General features: G+C 37.6%; 1 protein-coding gene across 2 annotated transcripts in view; it reads left to right on the top strand.

Moving 5' to 3' along the window:
• Positions 1–1,021: 1,021 nt before the first annotated feature.
• Positions 1,022–18,477, top strand: part of LOC149775697 (all-trans-retinol 13,14-reductase-like) — a 33,910-nt gene continuing 16,454 nt past the window's right edge. Inside the window, exons 1-6 of one of the 2 annotated variants that reach the window (XM_089943600.1) lie at positions 1,022–1,241; positions 6,131–6,313; positions 8,338–8,447; positions 8,926–9,057; positions 9,282–9,486; positions 11,896–12,093. In XM_089943600.1, the coding sequence (XP_089799726.1) occupies positions 1,040–1,241; positions 6,131–6,313; positions 8,338–8,447; positions 8,926–9,057; positions 9,282–9,486; positions 11,896–12,093 (1,030 nt within the window). In that variant the 5' untranslated portion in view covers positions 1,022–1,039. The remainder of the gene's footprint in view (positions 1,242–6,130; positions 6,314–8,337; positions 8,448–8,925; positions 9,058–9,281; positions 9,487–11,895; positions 12,094–18,477) is intronic. The other variant, XM_089943601.1, reaches the window with a different exon arrangement.

Raw genomic sequence — 18,477 nt, forward strand, 5'->3', positions numbered from 1 at the left:
TTCACTTTGTATTCTAGGGAAATGAAATATTTGTTAAATTTTACAAAGCTTCTGGTCTTCACTCTTTTCTGTTACTTATTTTAAGACCATAGACTCGTAACACATGACAAAGTCCAAACTATCAAGCTCAACAATTTAGTTAATTAAATTGGAATTACAGCTGAAGACAATATTAAATTCTTTCAACTTTTCGTTTAAGCATAGTCTGTGTGTGTATTTTCAAAATATGGAGAAATGCTTATAGTTCTAAGGCAAACGCTTGTCCAATAGCTAAGAGAAATCAATCATTCAGTCATGCTCGAATAATCGATGTATTTGTTTACTACAGAAAGATGTCTTTTTTCAAATTTTTGTCACATTCATTTATTATACACAGGAAACTTGATTTGGTTACATTGCCATTGTTCTTGATGTAAACCAGCACTACGTAACTGTAGCTCGCTTGCAATTATTTTACACACAGTTCGAAGCGATTATCGGAATAAAGTACTGCCAGCTGTTCGGGCTTTTTTTGTCTCTTTAATTCATACAGGTTTGAACAAAAGAAATTCAAAAGTGTCTGGCCAATCATATTGCTGCAAATCTTAATGAAAAAAATAAAAAATTGAATTATAGTAACATGAACCATAAAATGCTATTAGTATTCTCAATATTTTTATTCAAACATGATTTATATTGCAATCTGGCTAGAAATTTAAAAATCTGTTATTAAAATCTGTAATATGTTCAAATATAAATTTTTCAAAATCCACAGAATAGGCTTTGCTAGATGACATTTGACTTCGCTATTGTTTGTGGCACAGTTAATTTGCATAATGAGTTCCAATTGTTTCCTGATCATTAATTAGGATATCGAGTTAATACGCACGTGCGACTTCACCTGTGTTGAGAGCACATATCACACTCACCACAGTTCATTGATATGTAAACAGAAGAAAAGAGCAATCACTGCATGGTCAGGAGCACAATTTTATATTTTTAAACTGACGACGTGTTGCCATTGTATAGAAGATTTGTGAAGAGTTTGACCGAAATTGTTATGTTTTCCGCTGACTCTATAGTTTATTTGCTGCAGAATAGTCAGTGGATATTAATAGTCTTCCTGACAGTACTAGTAATTATTGCCATCAAGTTCAAATCGCGATCCAAAGTTGCCGAAAATCCATTCTCGCAACTTCACGTTAAGCCACGGCGACCTCTAGTGACTGACCATGCCTTGAGAAACCGGGTCCTGAAGCAGAGTAAGTAATTACAATGGTGACTCTTTATAATCGTTTTTGTGATATTGACATAGACGGAAAACAAGTTTTGTGTTCAGGTCGTGTTTCCTACAAAACTTCCTCACATCACTTTGGGCACTGTGCCATGTAATTCTGACCATGTGTGCCGAGTCATACCAAAGAATTATAAAAATGGTACTTGCAGCTGCCTCGCTTGACGCTCGACATTAAGAGGTTAGTGTTATGACTGGTCAGCCTGGTATCTTGATAATGTGACTGGGTGGGGCATCATCCTACATATCTGCGGCATGATGCCCAAGTAATAGACATCACTATAAACTACCACACTGCAGACATCGCAGCGATATCACTGAAAAATTGTTAAAGTTACGTTAAAAATCCAAAACATACGCACACGCACGCACGCATGCACGCACACGCACGCACACACACACACACACACACACTGGTCATATGACTTCACATGAACACAAAATAGTATTCATTGCAATGAATTCCAATCGCTGGAAGTATCTAAATTACAATAGGCAAATAATATATTGATTACATTGCTAATAGGCCAAAATATTGTTTTGGTCAATCCCTGGTGAGGCTTTACCCCTCCTCCCGCTCCAAAAATCTTTCCCCCACCCCCCAACAACAAATAGTAGGAGTTTATAAAATATTTGTACATACTGGCAATTAATATATGGTACAGACAACAGTTAGAATCAATCGCAGTGTATAGTGTTTGCTGTATTCGTTTGAAGTCATAACCAAAATGACCAAACTGGTACGATAACCTTCAGTGCATATGTAAATCTAGCGGCCTATTTTGTTCTATTTTAGAAAGATAGGTCACTGTTACCCAATATTAAAAGTTTCCACTGATATTGTTTTCTTTGCTTAATTCTTTATATTTCATTCTCTTGCAATTGTGTGCATACAGTTTTGTTATGCCACATCAACGGCGACTATGACATGTGAAACTCACTGGCAATATACACACACACACATATATGTATATATATATATATATATATATATATATATATATATATATATATATATATATACAGTGGATTTGACATGTCACAGGTGGTATTGCAAAACTAATATAATAGTATTATTTCGTTTAAAATATGAATTCTGCTTACAATTATCGAGCATTCTTCAATATGAATCCAGGGGTAGCACTTTCCGTTCTGTCTGGTGTATATGTATGATTCTATATTATTAATTCTATATACCTTGATTTCTTTCATAGGAATTCGGAATGATCGTGTAGATACATAAAAATTAATTACTAGTTCGTCATGCGAGTGTGTCTGCTACACACGAGTGCATATAACACCAATTGTGTAACATCATTTATTGGTCACGTGTGCTTAGTCGTGAGGGAATATGGGCTTGTGTGTGCAGGCAAGGCTATGGTGCCGTTAACCTGCGGACCTGGGTTAGAATCTCCGTAGAGTATGAATTAAAAATTATCTAAGCTGAAAGATAGTATTATTTGTATTTAAATATGAATTCTTCCTACTATTATCAAGCAATCTTCTATAGGAATCCAGGGATGGCACTCTCCGTTCTGTCTGGTTTATATTTATAATTTTCTCTCTCTCTCTCTCTTTATTTATATATATGAGAGAGAAACTCGAACCTGTGCTACTATTGTATTTTACTTTCTTGCAGTCACTTAGTTTGCACCTTCCTTTGATGATTAAACGATAGTTTTGCATTAGAATCCATTTTGATAACATTATTTCCAGTAAATGATACAACCAGTTAATATATGTCCTGAGCAGTCTTTTCCTTAAATTATTTTAGGGTGAGCGTGTGCATGTGTGATCTAGTGTGGGCGTATGTGTCCCTATTCATTATGACACGTATGTCATTTAATGCGATCGTGTGGGTATATATGTTCACATTGTCGCTCAACTATTAGGATGTAGACTTAAATTGGCCATGTGATTGTAATCATATACAGATCAAGACTCTTGGATGAACTCCCTGAATGACGAGGTTTTATGATGAGGTGATTGAAAGGAGGTGGAATCTTTCCAGAATGAAAGGCATTGCGATGAGTTCTTGTGAAGGAGGTGAAGTGTAACTTAGAAACGCTTTCCTGTCCTGACAAAGCTGTGTGTTCTCCCATAGTCCATGCCTTATCAAATCTTGACAAATTTAGTTTTTATATTTTTCTCCTTCAATTACGTTACCCAATCGCGTTACATTATGAATACTAGCCTGCTACCTCGCAAATCCAGCCCTACTAAAAGACGAAAATTTACACACACACACACACACACACATTTTTTTTCTATAAAGAGCAATAACTCTTGTCCATTACTTCCCCTTGATATCACCAGGTGTAGCAAGTTTTTAGCTTCGCTGTTGTACAGACTACACGTAGTACATTTATCCTCCGACAATCCAGCCCTTTTTGTGTTCCTATAGGCCTATCCAAATTTAATTTTGAAGTTAGTGTGCGAATTTAGCAATCTATTGCAGCTTGTGTGCTTCATGTTACAATTTCTGCAAATTTTTGAGTGATTTGTTACTTGCCGGTCTTCATCTTGTAAGACCACCGTCCCACCACGTTATCGTTGACCTTATACAAGGCCATTATGATTTAGCGTACTTTTGACTTTGTTCGCTTACTCCGTCCGTTACGGAGCTCTTGTTAGCGGAATTTTGTAGTGCTGCCTGATAATTATGCTTTGTTTATTCATAGTTCACGTTGTTTTAATAGAATTGTGGTTTAATTATTAACTAAGCATTGAGCATAAGTTTATAACAGGGCCATAAGTTTCCAATACGACACTTTCACTGATCTGAATGTTACGACAGTGTTTTAGGGTCCTAGTAATTTCAACACATTATTAGTTGCTGGTTTAATTTGTGTTTTTTGTGTCGTTTCAGTAGAATGTTAATCTACATGATCCATATACGACTTCAGAGCCTGGAAGTTTACCATGACTCCTGTTTTGTTTATACTATGTATACACTGTTTCTAATAAGCAGCGTCTATAATACGTAGTCAGTGGAAGTCTGGGTTTACGTTTTGGGTAATTAGTCATATACTGATTGTCAAGTTAGTCTATTAGCTAGTTAGTCACATTCTAATTTACTAACCTATGCTTTCTTTTCTCTTCTTGTGTAGTTTCAGGAGAATGTTTAATACATGCATGACATTCACGTTCATAGCGATCATACGTTAGGGATTGAAGGGAAGGAAAGTCGGACGAAATAAAGGAAGACAACCTGTGGTTCACTGTTGGAGTATTCCCCAATTTTAGGCAGCTCACAAGACGTAAGTTCCTCCGGAAATCCGAGCATGGCCTTCGGGGCCTATAAATCTGGGCGCATGGGGTTCATGCAGGATCCTTTAGATCCAACTCTTAATACGCATACTATCGGCAACCGTCCCGCTGTGCCAGCATGGGGACTTTTTGTTGAAATTGTGCAGCCATTGTTCATACGGGGATCTTAATGATAGATCCGTCCGTCTAGCCACGCCGTCTGCATCTTATCATTAATATACCGGAGATTTCAATGTGAAATCTGTACATTCCACCAGGCCTTTGGTGCGACTGGGTCACCGTTGCTTTGAGGGAAGAATAGAGGAATCTTGGAAGCAGGCAGAACAGGAATTGCTCCTCTACTTCGCCTCTCAACCCACCGGGATGTTTGGAATCGCTCAGTCCCCGTCAGTGTGAAGGGATGTTCAGCACTCTCAAGACAGGGAATCTTCCTAGTCACACGTGCACCAACTTAGGTCCCTAGGATGCAATCTTACTGTGGCGTTATGAAACCCATTTTTGAGCTCACTGGACCTCCCTATTCACTCAACAATCTCCTCTCTCCTCTTTACTAATACACCGTCATAATAAAAAGCCGTGAGAGCTTTCGCAACGTTCACAATCCCACAGTATTTTATACTGAAAGACGAATTTTCGTCCTTTAGTAGGGTTGGATTCTCAGGATAGGATGATACTATTTTTAATGTAATGTGATTCTGCAGGTATTCTCTGAGAAATATAATTTACTTAAAAATTTCCTCTTTTTAAAGATCATTAAGAAATAAGATCAACTAGTTCGGCTCTAAATACAGAACGCCATATAAAGCGTGTGTTTTGCGAAATGTGTCTCGCCTATGAAACCAACCTCATGGACAGCAGTAAACTAAAACACAAGGTTGACACATAGCTCGACGTGCTGTGCTGCTGTTAGAAAATTGTACCATGTCCTGTTTTATTTCTCAGGTGAGACGATACACTTTTTATCTTTAGCTAGCTATATTGTGATAACCTCTCGTCTGGCCCTGTCTGGTCCTTACTACATTTCGCCCTAGACCGCCCGTTGGAATTAACGAAACACTTGAATTGTGTTTCCTTTTATATTAACATTCTACAGATGATGAATCATATGGTTCCTTTTCTGAGGTCTCTTGGAAGGGAACAAAGTTCACATTTACAAATATTTAAATTGCCATGATATGTTCAAATACTCTCTGATCAAACTGATACATGCGGTCATAGTGGCAAAACGCACCCTGCTAAAGACGAATTTTGCATTATAAACCCTGGATCCGTGGTTCGTGGTAAATACCGAGGTAGTATGTATGTATTCATGGGTAGGTATTAACAGCACGTCAGCTCAATACCGGCTATATGGTGCCGATTTAAAGGTAAGTTCTAGATATAAAGATAGATAATTGTAAAATATAAAGTTTTAAAAAATGCTAGGAAGAGAAGTCCTTCCAAAAATACATAAATATTTAATACAAGAAGGATAAAGATGTTAAATAAAATAAAAAGTTTAACAATATAAAATCGTATGTAGGTAGGGGTGGAATATACAATAAAAAGCGGGGAGATCAGCATTTTATTTTCATTTCTGAAAATTAGGATTCCGCAGTAATCGCGTTCCGGACAATCTGGATGCGATAGTTATTGGGAGCGGAATCGGAGGACTAAGTGTGGCTGTACTTCTGTCCCAAGCAGGAAAAAGAGTTCTAGTACTGGAGCAACATGATCAAGCGGGCGGATGCTGCCATACTTTCCATGACAAGGGATTCGAGTTTGATACCGGTAAGTGTACGAAAAGGATACCGATGTTAATCAGCTTAAATCGTTTTTAATCGCATTTTTTGAACATACTAAAATAAGTTCTTTTCGCTTTAAAAATGCAAAAGTAGAAAAGTAGGACAAACATTTTGATTAAAATAGAACCAAAAATAACTAATGAGATCAAGATCGAACATTTCGTAAATCGGATAAAAGTACTGGGAGTTGAAACAACGACTTTTATCTCTAGGATCGTAAGCATAAATAGAGGATCTTGAGTACTCCGACCAGAAGGGAACGGGCTTTGATCCTACCAGCAGATCAGGCCGGATCAGCTACCGTTGTTCGGATGCTACCAACAGATCAGGCCGGATCAGCTACCGTGGTTCGGATTCTACCAACAGATCAGGCCGGATCAGCTACCTTGATTCGAATCTTTCAAGAGATAGTTTTCTGTTCTGCAGTTAAAACTTTCTAGCGTTGCTGTACCGTAACACAATGATCTAAGCCTTAAATGAGTTATCATTAGATATTAAATTTATATGATATGCCACTAGCTGCATAAAGCATTTGTCATTGTGGCATTCAGCGAAATTACATTTAAAATCTAATGAGCAAAGCTGATTTCATTATCATAATACTAGATATCCATTGCACTACACCATTTCTTCTCCTGTTGACGTGGTTGTATGATACGTCACCATGTGATATTTGATGATAGTATCATTCTATTTCTTTCTATTTGGACCGCTCCGGTGGCTTAGTGGTTAGAGCGTCCGCCTGGGATGCGAGAGATTGTGGGTTCGATCCCCGGCCGAGTCATACCAAAAACTTACAAAAATGGTAATAACAGCTGCCTCACTTGGCGCCCAGTATTAGGAGGTTAGTGTTAGGACTGGTCGACCTGGTGTCAGGATAATGTGACTGGGTGGGACATCATGCTACATGTCTGCGGCATGATGCCTCAGTGCTAGACATCACTATAAACTGTTACGGTGCAGACATCGTAGCGATATGAGTGAACAATTGTTAAAGCTACGTTTAAAATCCAAATCACACACACACAACACTTTCTATTTATATTCATTCTACGACATGTGCGCATGCCCGTGATCGTGAAGTCCAGGTAACAGTCATAACATTGCGTTGATTTTCTTAATTATTTAATGATTGCATATATTTCCTAAACTCCTTGATATATTTTTTTGTTTACACTTTCGATAATTAATACTGAAGCTATGAAACTTGATTATGCAACACGTAATCTTGCCTTTATAACTCTATAGTCAGGTTCACGGTCACAGAAAAGATGCGGTAGGGTTGTGGCTAAAAGTTAACAAGTTTATATTAACGAAACACCTTGATCGATTTTCTTCATGTTGGGATGAATCCATTTTCAAGATAAAACAATTCATTCTGTTTCACGAGCTCTCGCTCAGTTTGATTCTGGAGTTCATGACACAAAGAAAATTTGCACTAAGGCTTGTGGTGAAAGTTTGTTAATTTGCTTATATTTCTTTAAACTCATCATCGATTCTGTTCTTGCTTTGGATGAAGCATTATAATGTTAACACTAATGATATTGCCACATACTTGCCCAACCGTTTGACTTTGGAGTTAAGGTCACACGTGTTACACAGTGCCTTGATCGTGGACTCTACACGCAAGCGCTAGTCACTCTGTCATGAAATTATGGCACAGTGAAAGAGAAACGCGGATTTCGGTTTTTAATATCAGACGAGCGGATAGCGTAGGTTTTGCATTAAAGTTCTCTATTCACGGTTATAAAAAAAATCATCAGCACCAAAGCAATAAAAAGAATGTTTCCTACTATTGAGTTTTACTATGGTCAAATCTGCACATGGTAACATTTGCACTTAGAGAAATTGCAGTAAACTGTTTGGTAACTTGAGTTAGGCTTACTTCAATGCGTTAGAGACTTGACAGGCTAGCTGCTCAAACAAAAATCTGAGGATTGTTAGGTCACCATGACTACAATTGTTAGTTTTAGATAAATTATGTGCTCATTTCATTTCACCTTTGTCCAGGAATCCATTATGTGGGAAAGATGGTCAAGGGGTCCGAGACGAGAATCCTGATGGACCAACTGACTGAGGGTCAAGTGGACTGGGTACCCACGGATGAAGAATATGACTTGGTAAGTATGAATGGCTGCCAAAAGAAAGTTACATTGGTAGGTACGATAGTGCATTTTAACATTATGACGCTATTTGGGACTATTAGTAGTAGTAGTAGTAGTAGTAGTAGTAGTGGCGACGGCGGCAGTAGTAAGTCGCGCTTCTTACCATGCGTCACCCATCAGCTCATCAAATTTAAATAATATTAGAAGTATCCTATTATCACGTAGTAAGGTGTATAGTAACGTTTAATATGTTTTTCTAGTGTCGCTAATTGTGGCATGTTTGTCAGGATTTTTTTATTTAGCTTTATTCACCGCAGCTTAAATCTGATAGTACTGAATTGCTATATTAATGTAAACAAAATCGATCTTATGCAAGGTATCCTATAACGAACACCTATCTAATTAGCGTATACTCTTATACAAGGTATCCTTTAATTAACAATTGTCTAATTAATTAACGTATTATCCAGAGTTAATGTATTTGAACTTGTAGGTTGTGATCGGAGACCCTAGGAATTGTAAGCGCTACCCATTAGTGGCCGGACGAGACAAGTTTGTACAGAACCTGAAGAAAATGTTCCCGAATGATATTGGCGCAGTGGATACGTTTATGAGAATTCTCAATGTACATATAATAATAATAATAATAATAATAATAATAATAATAATAATAATAATGGAATTTAAGGATATATAAATATACATCTATGTATCTATCAATATCTAGATATATACACACACATCTATCTAATTATCTATTTATGTATCTATCAATATATATATATATATATATATATATATATATATATATATATATATATATATATATATATATATATATATAACCAGGAGAATAGAGGAGCCATGAGCGGCTTGATAATGCCAAAAGTTCTGCCCCGATGGCTCGTTGGGATCCTAATTAAAACAGGCTTGATACACTCTCTGTTCCCGACATTTTTCAAGTACGCCAGACTCAGTTTGAAGGAGACATTAGATGGAATAACGGACAACCAAACCCTGAAAGCCGTCCTCTCGTACGCCTATGGAGATCTAGGTAAAGTGTTAAAATCAAATATGATTCGTGCCGAAAAGAAATTTAACAACTTAACAAGCGGAAACTCTGAGAATATATAAAGTGTTAAGTCAGAAGTCAATTTATTTTTATTGACATAGAGATAAATACTACATGCATGTAATACATATATCTTGGTAAATTATTTAAACCATAAGACAAGCAAGGGAAAGATAAAAGGAAAGAGTGTAATAAAGAAAAGATGAACTAGTGAATTGAAAAACAAATAGTCTGCATTAATAATCGCAAGATAACATATCAATGTATGTGAAAATATTAGTATTTCTGCACACAAAAAACACGAGAGTATGCATGTACAGTAATACTCGTGTATAAAAAGCATTCATATACATATACATACACACATACATATGCATCTATGTGCATACCTGCGACAGGAGTGGAGTTGTCTAATTGTGCATACCTTTGTATTTGAATATACATAGGAAAGAGAGTAAAGTACTTAGGAGTTGTATTTGGTGTCGTATTCATTGTCGTCGTTGTTAAGTCCAAATGTTTGTACTCTTTTTGTGTGAAAGTCGACACCAACAATCTATGTTGAGAAGCAAGCTCCCACTGTAGAAATTTAAGGTCGCTGCGACGAATCGTTTCATCTTGCATTATCGATAGCGCTACACTATCACACCAAAAAAGATTACTATGTGCAATATTTCGCGCTCCAGAGTCCAGTTTTTTGTGTGTCGTTTATAGACCAGAATCACATTCTGGTACACAATCCTTTTCATGATGCCTGATATGCGTTCCCCCATAGAACATAATTAACGATTGCTCCAACTCGTCGTCTCCTGCCCACCCTACGATCTCTCCAGCTTGCCATTTCGATCTCTCCAACTTGCTCTTTCCAGCTTTCCCTACGACCTGTCGAGCTCATCCATTTTCAGCGATTAGGTGAGCCATACTTTTTCTAAAGTTTGTACTCTGACCGCCTTTGCTAGCCATCGATTTGCCTCATATCACATCGACCCTTGGAATACGTGTTTTGAACATGTGCTCTCTTACAGATGAAAGAGCCAGTTTACGTGGCAAGCCAAATCACTTGGGCAGTAGAGAATGCGTTACATCTACGTTTACATGTGTCGACTTATAATTAAAAAACATACATATGAACGGTTTAATTGAAGAAAAGGACACTCAGCACGTGGTGTTAACTGCGAATGACACAATGATTATTTCCGACTAACTAGGTAAATGTAGCGAGTAATCTGATCGGGTCTTTTTTCAGCTGGGTACAAGCGGATCAGCTGAGACTATTCGGATTAACTTATGCCATGGATCGAGGTCTAACAAAGTGGATTGTGAAGTTGACACCTTGTCTACATAAGTAGAAAATTACGTCATCATCGATGATACGTGTTCAGCAGAACCCTTGGATGTATAAGCCTTCAGATAAATTATATAGTCATTTGAATTATAAAGTTGTCCGTACTGAGAACAGAAAAAAGAAATAGTATACTGAAATGATTGAGCTTGCGCGGAGTATTTGATAATAACAATGTAAGCATATTATCATCATGCAATAAGAAGTTACAGGTTTCTGACGGAGAGACACATATTGATTGATTGATTGAATTATTAATTTATTGATTTTTGGAAAAGACTTTGAAGACTGAAAGGGTTTAACAATAATTGGCTACCTTTACCCACACCAACTAAATTTAAATTTGAAGGCAACCATGATCGAACTCATTCGTATCATGTTCCAATGCCACAGTCTTAATTCCCGACGGTCGTTTTGTGGATTCTCGTGCAGTCTTTCCACACATGTGGAATATCCCGCAAATTTCAGAATTGTTGTCGCTGTTGCGGATTTTATGGAGGTGGGGGTGTAGTAGGTCTGTAGATTTATTCGTCAAGCGCACGATAATAGAAGAGCAATGTACTGCGTTCATTTTTGGGACAGCAGCGACGGTGTCTTCGACAGTTTTATAGAGGTATTGGTATAGTCAATATGCAGACATGGCTAGTGCTCAGAAAACACTAGTTCCACTAGCAAAACTGAAAAATAATTACAATCATGATCACCACGCCTACTTATTAGCATAACATTTTCTGTGAAGCGAATGTGTTTTTGTTGGAAAATTTGACTTTATTTAATAAATATAGCTGATTGATTCATAAACTTTTATGAAAATGTAATGAAAATGATTGAAATTATCAACAACAAAAAACATTATCACTTGTCATACCGTCCCAATAGAAAATGAAGGTGTGTAGTATATTGCATGAAAACAATATTTTATAAATTTGAGACGCTATAGATACTTCAAAATTCAAAGAAAAAGAATTTGAACTTGACACTTGTTTGCTACTACAGGTTTAGTTTTGTTAATATTTCTTAACATTTCAAGTTGCACTACTCTGGTTCCATAGGTGCGGCACCGTCAGATATGAGTATGATCATCTACAGCGCCCTGATGAACCACTACATCCCTGGGGCATTCTACCCCACGGGTGGACCCAGCGAGATCGCTTTCCACATGATACCCATCATACAGGCTCATGGGGGTCAGGTCCTGGTCGACGCCACCGTCTCAGAAGTACTTATCGATAGGGCCGGAATAGCTTGTGGTACGTGCAACTAATTATTGAATGACATCTGAACTGGCGAAGCCGAAGATACATAATATTTTAGTTCTAAAGTAGTTAATGGTTAGCGATGAGTTGATGCGTCACTAAGGTAAGTGTGTAATATTGGTCCCAGCGTTAACTTAAGTTTCTGTTACGGACGCACGTTGATGAAAGGGTACTTCCAGTGGGAATAGTATTGGACGTTAATTGTCATATTGAAATGTTACTGTAGATGTTATACACAAAAGGGCCATTTCATCACATGTTAGGGTAACGTTATTATCCCCAACCTCGGAAAAGAAAATATTAAAAAGTCATAACATTGTGAGTGTCCGTAACATGTTGTCCTCCGAGACTGCTGGATAAAATTTCATCAAACATTATGGTTTAGTTTATTATTTATACATATAGAAACAACAACTAGAGTTTAAGACGTTGTAATGCCTTAGTGCATAACCAGATTTTGTTATCGTTGTGAACTGAAATTATTTAAATTTAAATATTTACATATTTTTGTTATATTTTTATCAATTTTATATCTACGTCCCATGCGTCGAAGTTTTGGTCTTTTTCCTGCAATAATTAATTGAGATATCCATAATGTATTTGGAATGTACGTTGAGACACACTTCGAAGTCCAAACACAGTAAAACCACAACTAATCTGGCTGAACCCACTAAAACCACTATCTTTAAAAAATTAATAGCACTAAACGGATATAACAAGGACATAAGCAATGAACTCCTACTTCATAAACTCACTGCAAATGGAACACAGACCACCAAAGTCTATCGTCTTAGAAATCACAAGGGACAAGAAACAAACAAAGCAGTTATAGAGGCTACCGAGCCAATACCCTCAATAAAAAAACTAGGACAATCAGGAGTGTACCATAAGTGGAAAACTACATAAATAGGCCAAGATTTGGCACCAAATGCCTGCACTGGGGACACTATGCCCTCAGATGTAGATTCGAACCAAGATGTAAGTACTGCGGAGGTCCACACAAAGAAGAATCTCACACAACTAAACAAAAATGTGCTAACAGTAAAGAAAACCATTATCCTAGATCGGCAGAATGCAGATTTGCAATAAAAGAGAAACAAATAGTGGACTTAATTAACGAAAAACACCTCACCTTCCATTCTGCCAAAAACATTATCTGTAAAAACAACCACAACACACCAAAATCTACCTCTGAAACAATCAATGAGCACCAAACTCTCCACACAGAATCAAATCAGGAAACAAAAGAACCAAAAACTACAACCCACATTGTAACAAGCCAAGACCACCCTGATAACACTCCAGATACAAACAAAACTGTCACCCCAAACATCCCCAAACCTAACACACACCCCAACACAGAATTAATACAGGAAGTAATGAACCTAACAACAGGAACCCAATACAAGGTCTCAATAGCATAATGAGAACCCTCAAAACCATTTTCACCATACTAGCTGATTGGACCACAAGACTAACAGATAAAGACACCATCAAAAATGGATAGTACAAAAAATAATAGAATCACCATCTGGCAATGGAACTGCAGAGGAATCTTTAAAAACCTATCAGAACTGCAGAACAATCTGAATAATACGGCGGTAAAAGCAGACGTAATCTGCCTACAGGAAACCCTCATAACACAAGAACACAAACGCCTGCCCAAACTACAAGGCTATACCCAGGGAATCTTTAAAAACAGACCCAAGGGGCAGACAGGGGGTGGACTAGCAATTCTTTGGAAAGATACACTAATTTACTGTGAAATAATAGAAGTACCCCCTAACCTAAACATCAATAATAGCATCGAAATAATGTCAGTAATGATAAATGTATGAACCACAAACATTCAAATAATAAATGTACACGACCCAGGGGGTACCTTCTGTCCTACCAACCTAATCTCACTAAGGGCAATCACTAATAACAGCAACAATCTAATTATCTGTGGCGACTTCAACGCACACAGTGAATTATGGGGAGGTAAAAAGAAAGATCAAAGAGGGAAAATGATTGCAAAATGGATAACTAAGAACAATCTGGTCATCTTAAATGACGGGTCGAACACTAGATTAAACCCTGAGGATAGCACTCTCTCAGCCATAGACCTAACCATCACTACCCCAAAATTGGCTCAAATCACAAATTGGTGGGTGGATCAAGAATATACGTTAGGAAGTGACCATTTCCCCAACACAATCGATATTCAAACTAAAACTCAACACATTCCAAACGAAACCCCACCTAAATGGAGGTACCAACAGGCAGACTGGGACCAGTTCCAATTATTACTAGCTAGAGTAAATCCAGAAAACTTAGAAAGCCCAAATATTGACATGTATTATGATAACATAACAGACACAGTTATAGAGGCAGCTAACCGATGCATCCCAAAGACAACTAATATCCAAAATAAAAACCCTGTACCATGGTGGACTAAACTGCACTATAGCACATAAAGACAAAAAAGGGCCTTAAATAAATAAAAACGCACCAAAAATTATATCTACTTCCAGCAATATAAAGATAAAGAAAAAGCACTAAAACACTATACAAACTGCTAAAATTAATCTATGGCAAACCTTTTGCTTTAAACTGAGTCTAAAATTAAACTCAAAACAAATATGGGACAAGATAAAAGCCATAAAAGGGAAAGCAACTACCTCAGCCCCAAAAATTAAAAATGCCATAACAAATAAAGATAAGCCAGACCTCATAGCGAAGCATTTTTCGAACATGAGTAGCAACAATAACCACACCAGAAACTTTCAAGAACACAAAAAACTAATGGAGGGAACCCAACCTCAAATGTTTCAAGACCAAGGAACAAAAGAATCTCACCTAAATAGCGACATCACAGTGCATGAAAGGGAGATAGCCCTACGATCCAAAAACGAAACATCCCCTGGTAAGGATCAGTTAGGTTACATTATCTATATAAAAAACTACCTATCAATATAACAATAGCCATAATCAAACTCTTTAATAGGATATGGGATAAAGGCCAACTACCCACCAAATGGAAACAGGCCATAGTAATATCAATCCCCAAGCTAGGTAAAGATCCCAACAACATAACTTCGTACCGACCCATATCCCTTACAAACAATATTTGCAAAATAATGGAGACAGTAATCGCAAATAGGTTAAAACACCACCTAGAAACCAATAACCTACTCTCCATAAATCAATGTGGCTTTCGGAACAAACGGTCCACCACTGACCAACTTCTCAGATTGGAAACAGACATCAAACTCGCTTTTCACGCACATAGGAAAACCGATCGGAACCTCATAGCGGTTTTTCTAGACCTAGAAAAAGCGTTCGACCTAGTATGTGCCGATGGACTAATGGCCAAATTAAACCAATTTGGAATAACTGGACGCTTGTTCAACTGGATTGGCGATTTCCTCACAGGCCTGAAAATTACCACAAGAATAGGCAACTCCCATTCGGAAGAATTGTCACTTCAAAATGGAACACCGCAAGTCGGTGTAATAAGTCCCCTACTATTTAACCTAATGGTAAACGACCTTGACCTCAATGCAGACTCCACAAAAATAAACTTGTCACAATTTGCAGATGATAGTGGCATATGGAGGAATGGAAATCCTGCTAATAAAACAGCAGTTAAAGAAATCCAGTAGAGCCTAGGCAACATATGGAGATGGGCGGACAAAAGGGTTTCAAAATATCTCATGAAAAAACTGTGGCAATCATATTCACCCCCAAACGAAATAAAAACCTAGTCTAGCCAAACTTCTATATACAAAATCAATTAATCAAATACGTAACAGTAGTAAAATTCCTAGGAATGTTCTTTAACAACCGCCTCATATGGAAACAGCACATTGAACAACTCGCCCAAAATTGTAACAAAGATCTCAATTTACTCAGGAACATCACAGGGACTGACTGGGGATCCAACCAGGAAACCCTCCTCGCGATATATAAACCCTAATTAGATCAAAACTGGATTACGGTTGCCAAGCATATAACTCAGCTAAGCAACCTTAACTACAAAAACTTGACACTATCCAGAGAAAAGCCTTACTATTATGCACAGGAACACTCCCCTCAACATCATTAGAAGAACTACAAACACTAACAGGAGAACTACCATTAATATTACGTAGGCAAGAACTGCTCCTCCGATACTCCATTCGGTTAGATACCCATCCAGACAAGCATCCCACCAAAATAGCTATAAACAAGTGTAAAGTTGTCTTCAAACCCAAAACAATACCCACCACACCAAGTGGCAAAGTAATCCTTGAACTAAGAGAAAAGATACCTCTACTAAAAAAGCAGGTAGCAAACAATACAGACCAGAACAAATCACCATGGTTACAAAAACCACCAAGGATTAACATTGAAGCTACCAAATTAGGCAATAAAGAAGGACAAGAAAACTTACTAAAACCTGTACTGGTAAACGAAATCAACCAAAAATTCCCGGACTATGTTAAAATATATACCGATGGATCAAAACCAAACAACCCACCAAGAACAGCAGCAGCAATAGTCATCCCTGAATTCAATATACAAACGGGATCCAGGTAACCTGACTATTTGCTCCATTTACACCACAGAATTCTGGGCTATACTTGAATCACTACAATGGATCAAAGACAACCAAATACCTAAAACAGTCATTATAAGTGATTCCCTACGCGTTATCAAATCGATCCAAAATCACAATACACACTCTAGGGAACAATTTCTCGACAGAGCATGCCAATTAATCGACGATATCACCACAGCACATCAATTAGTCGAGTTCATGTGGATACCGTCGCACATTGGAATCTCTGGCAACGAAACAGCAGACAAAGTTGCACAAACCAAACTAGGAGATCAAAACTCTATCAAGCTTAACAATAGCTGTACAGAAGCACTAAGCTTCGCACAAATATATATGACCAAAAATGGCAAGATTTTGGAACTCCTCCACAAAAGGTAAAAAGCACCATGAACCCCTCCCCCCCCCCCCAAAAAAAAAAAACCTTAGATAGGAACATACAGCTACCTAAGGGTACTTATTTAGAACAGAAAACCATAAACAGGATAATAACTTGGAAAAACTAAACTAGCAAGCAGTTTTTGGAAGGTTTATAGGACCCAAAAGCAGCAACCATTAACTGCTTTAACTGCCACACCATCTAAGAGCTTCACCACGTATTCAGTATATGCCCAAAATATGAACCCGCTAGGAAAATATTTATCAAAAACCAAAAAGAGATTGGATCACTACACACGTACCCAGAGTTACTTATGGACTCTAATAAAAATAAATCAGCGTATAAAAATATAAATAAATTCATAGACTCAGCAGGACTTAGGAATAAAATATAACTACTATCCCCACAAAACCAAAAGACCCAGTAACTAGCTAAATAAATTTGGACGCCCCCCACATAAAAACCCATAACATATTCAATTTTATAAAAATATTAATAAATAATTCACTTACGAAGCATCTATCAAAAACTAAGGAAACCGCAAAATCGGATGTCCTAGATGTAATCAGCTAGGACTCAGGTCCTAGATGTCCTTAACGAACCGTGTAATCGGCTAGGCCTCCGGTCTCTTGCTGAATAAAGTATAAATAACATTCAGTCTCTAAAAACATTAATAAATAAATAACTTAAAGAGGCAATATCTAAAAATTTATAAATAACATAACGTAGGAAGCACACACTAAACACCTCGACTAGTATTACCATAATAACCTTGAAAATCTCTCTTCATACATGATTTCTACTAACAACCTCTATAAACAGCATAGAACACACACACACCTTTTTAGAACATTTAAAAAAACAAAGAAAAAAAAACCCAAAAAACCGCAAGAAACACCAGGCAAATGCAACAAAAAAACCAGCGATGTGAAGCAACCAGGACCGTTCCCGAGCTCTCCTTCCCACTAATGACAGCCAACCATTTAACTGTAAGGGACCTTTATGGACCCACAGATTGAGGCCAAACTATCAGGGTTCCTTGAACCCATAAAAGCCTGGGGGAGGTGGCACCATTCCCTTCCCCAGGAACAACTGGCAGGCTGCGGTGCAGTCAGAAAAAGTGGCACATGCAGAATTGTGCGCACGCCACTATAATTAAACTCAACAACAACGTTGAGACAGAGTTGTTGTTGGTGGGGTTGGGTTGGGGTCGACGACGCGTACATAACAGGCATTCTTTTAGAGACTCTTATACATAGCTTTTAATCACCTTCCCAAAAACAAGAACGCTCTGATAAAGAATACTGTCGATTCACTTTCATTATCGTAGAATTGGTTTTGGCGAATGTTTGGGGTCGCTACAACCCCGCCACCCTAGTATTTGAAGAACAAGGTGTAATCTCATCGTCATATGAAC

This window comes from Sinohyriopsis cumingii, chromosome 19 (assembly GCF_028554795.1).
Source record: "Sinohyriopsis cumingii isolate HCF-2022 chromosome 19, ASM2855479v2, whole genome shotgun sequence".
Lineage (NCBI taxonomy): Eukaryota > Metazoa > Mollusca > Bivalvia > Unionida > Unionidae > Sinohyriopsis > Sinohyriopsis cumingii.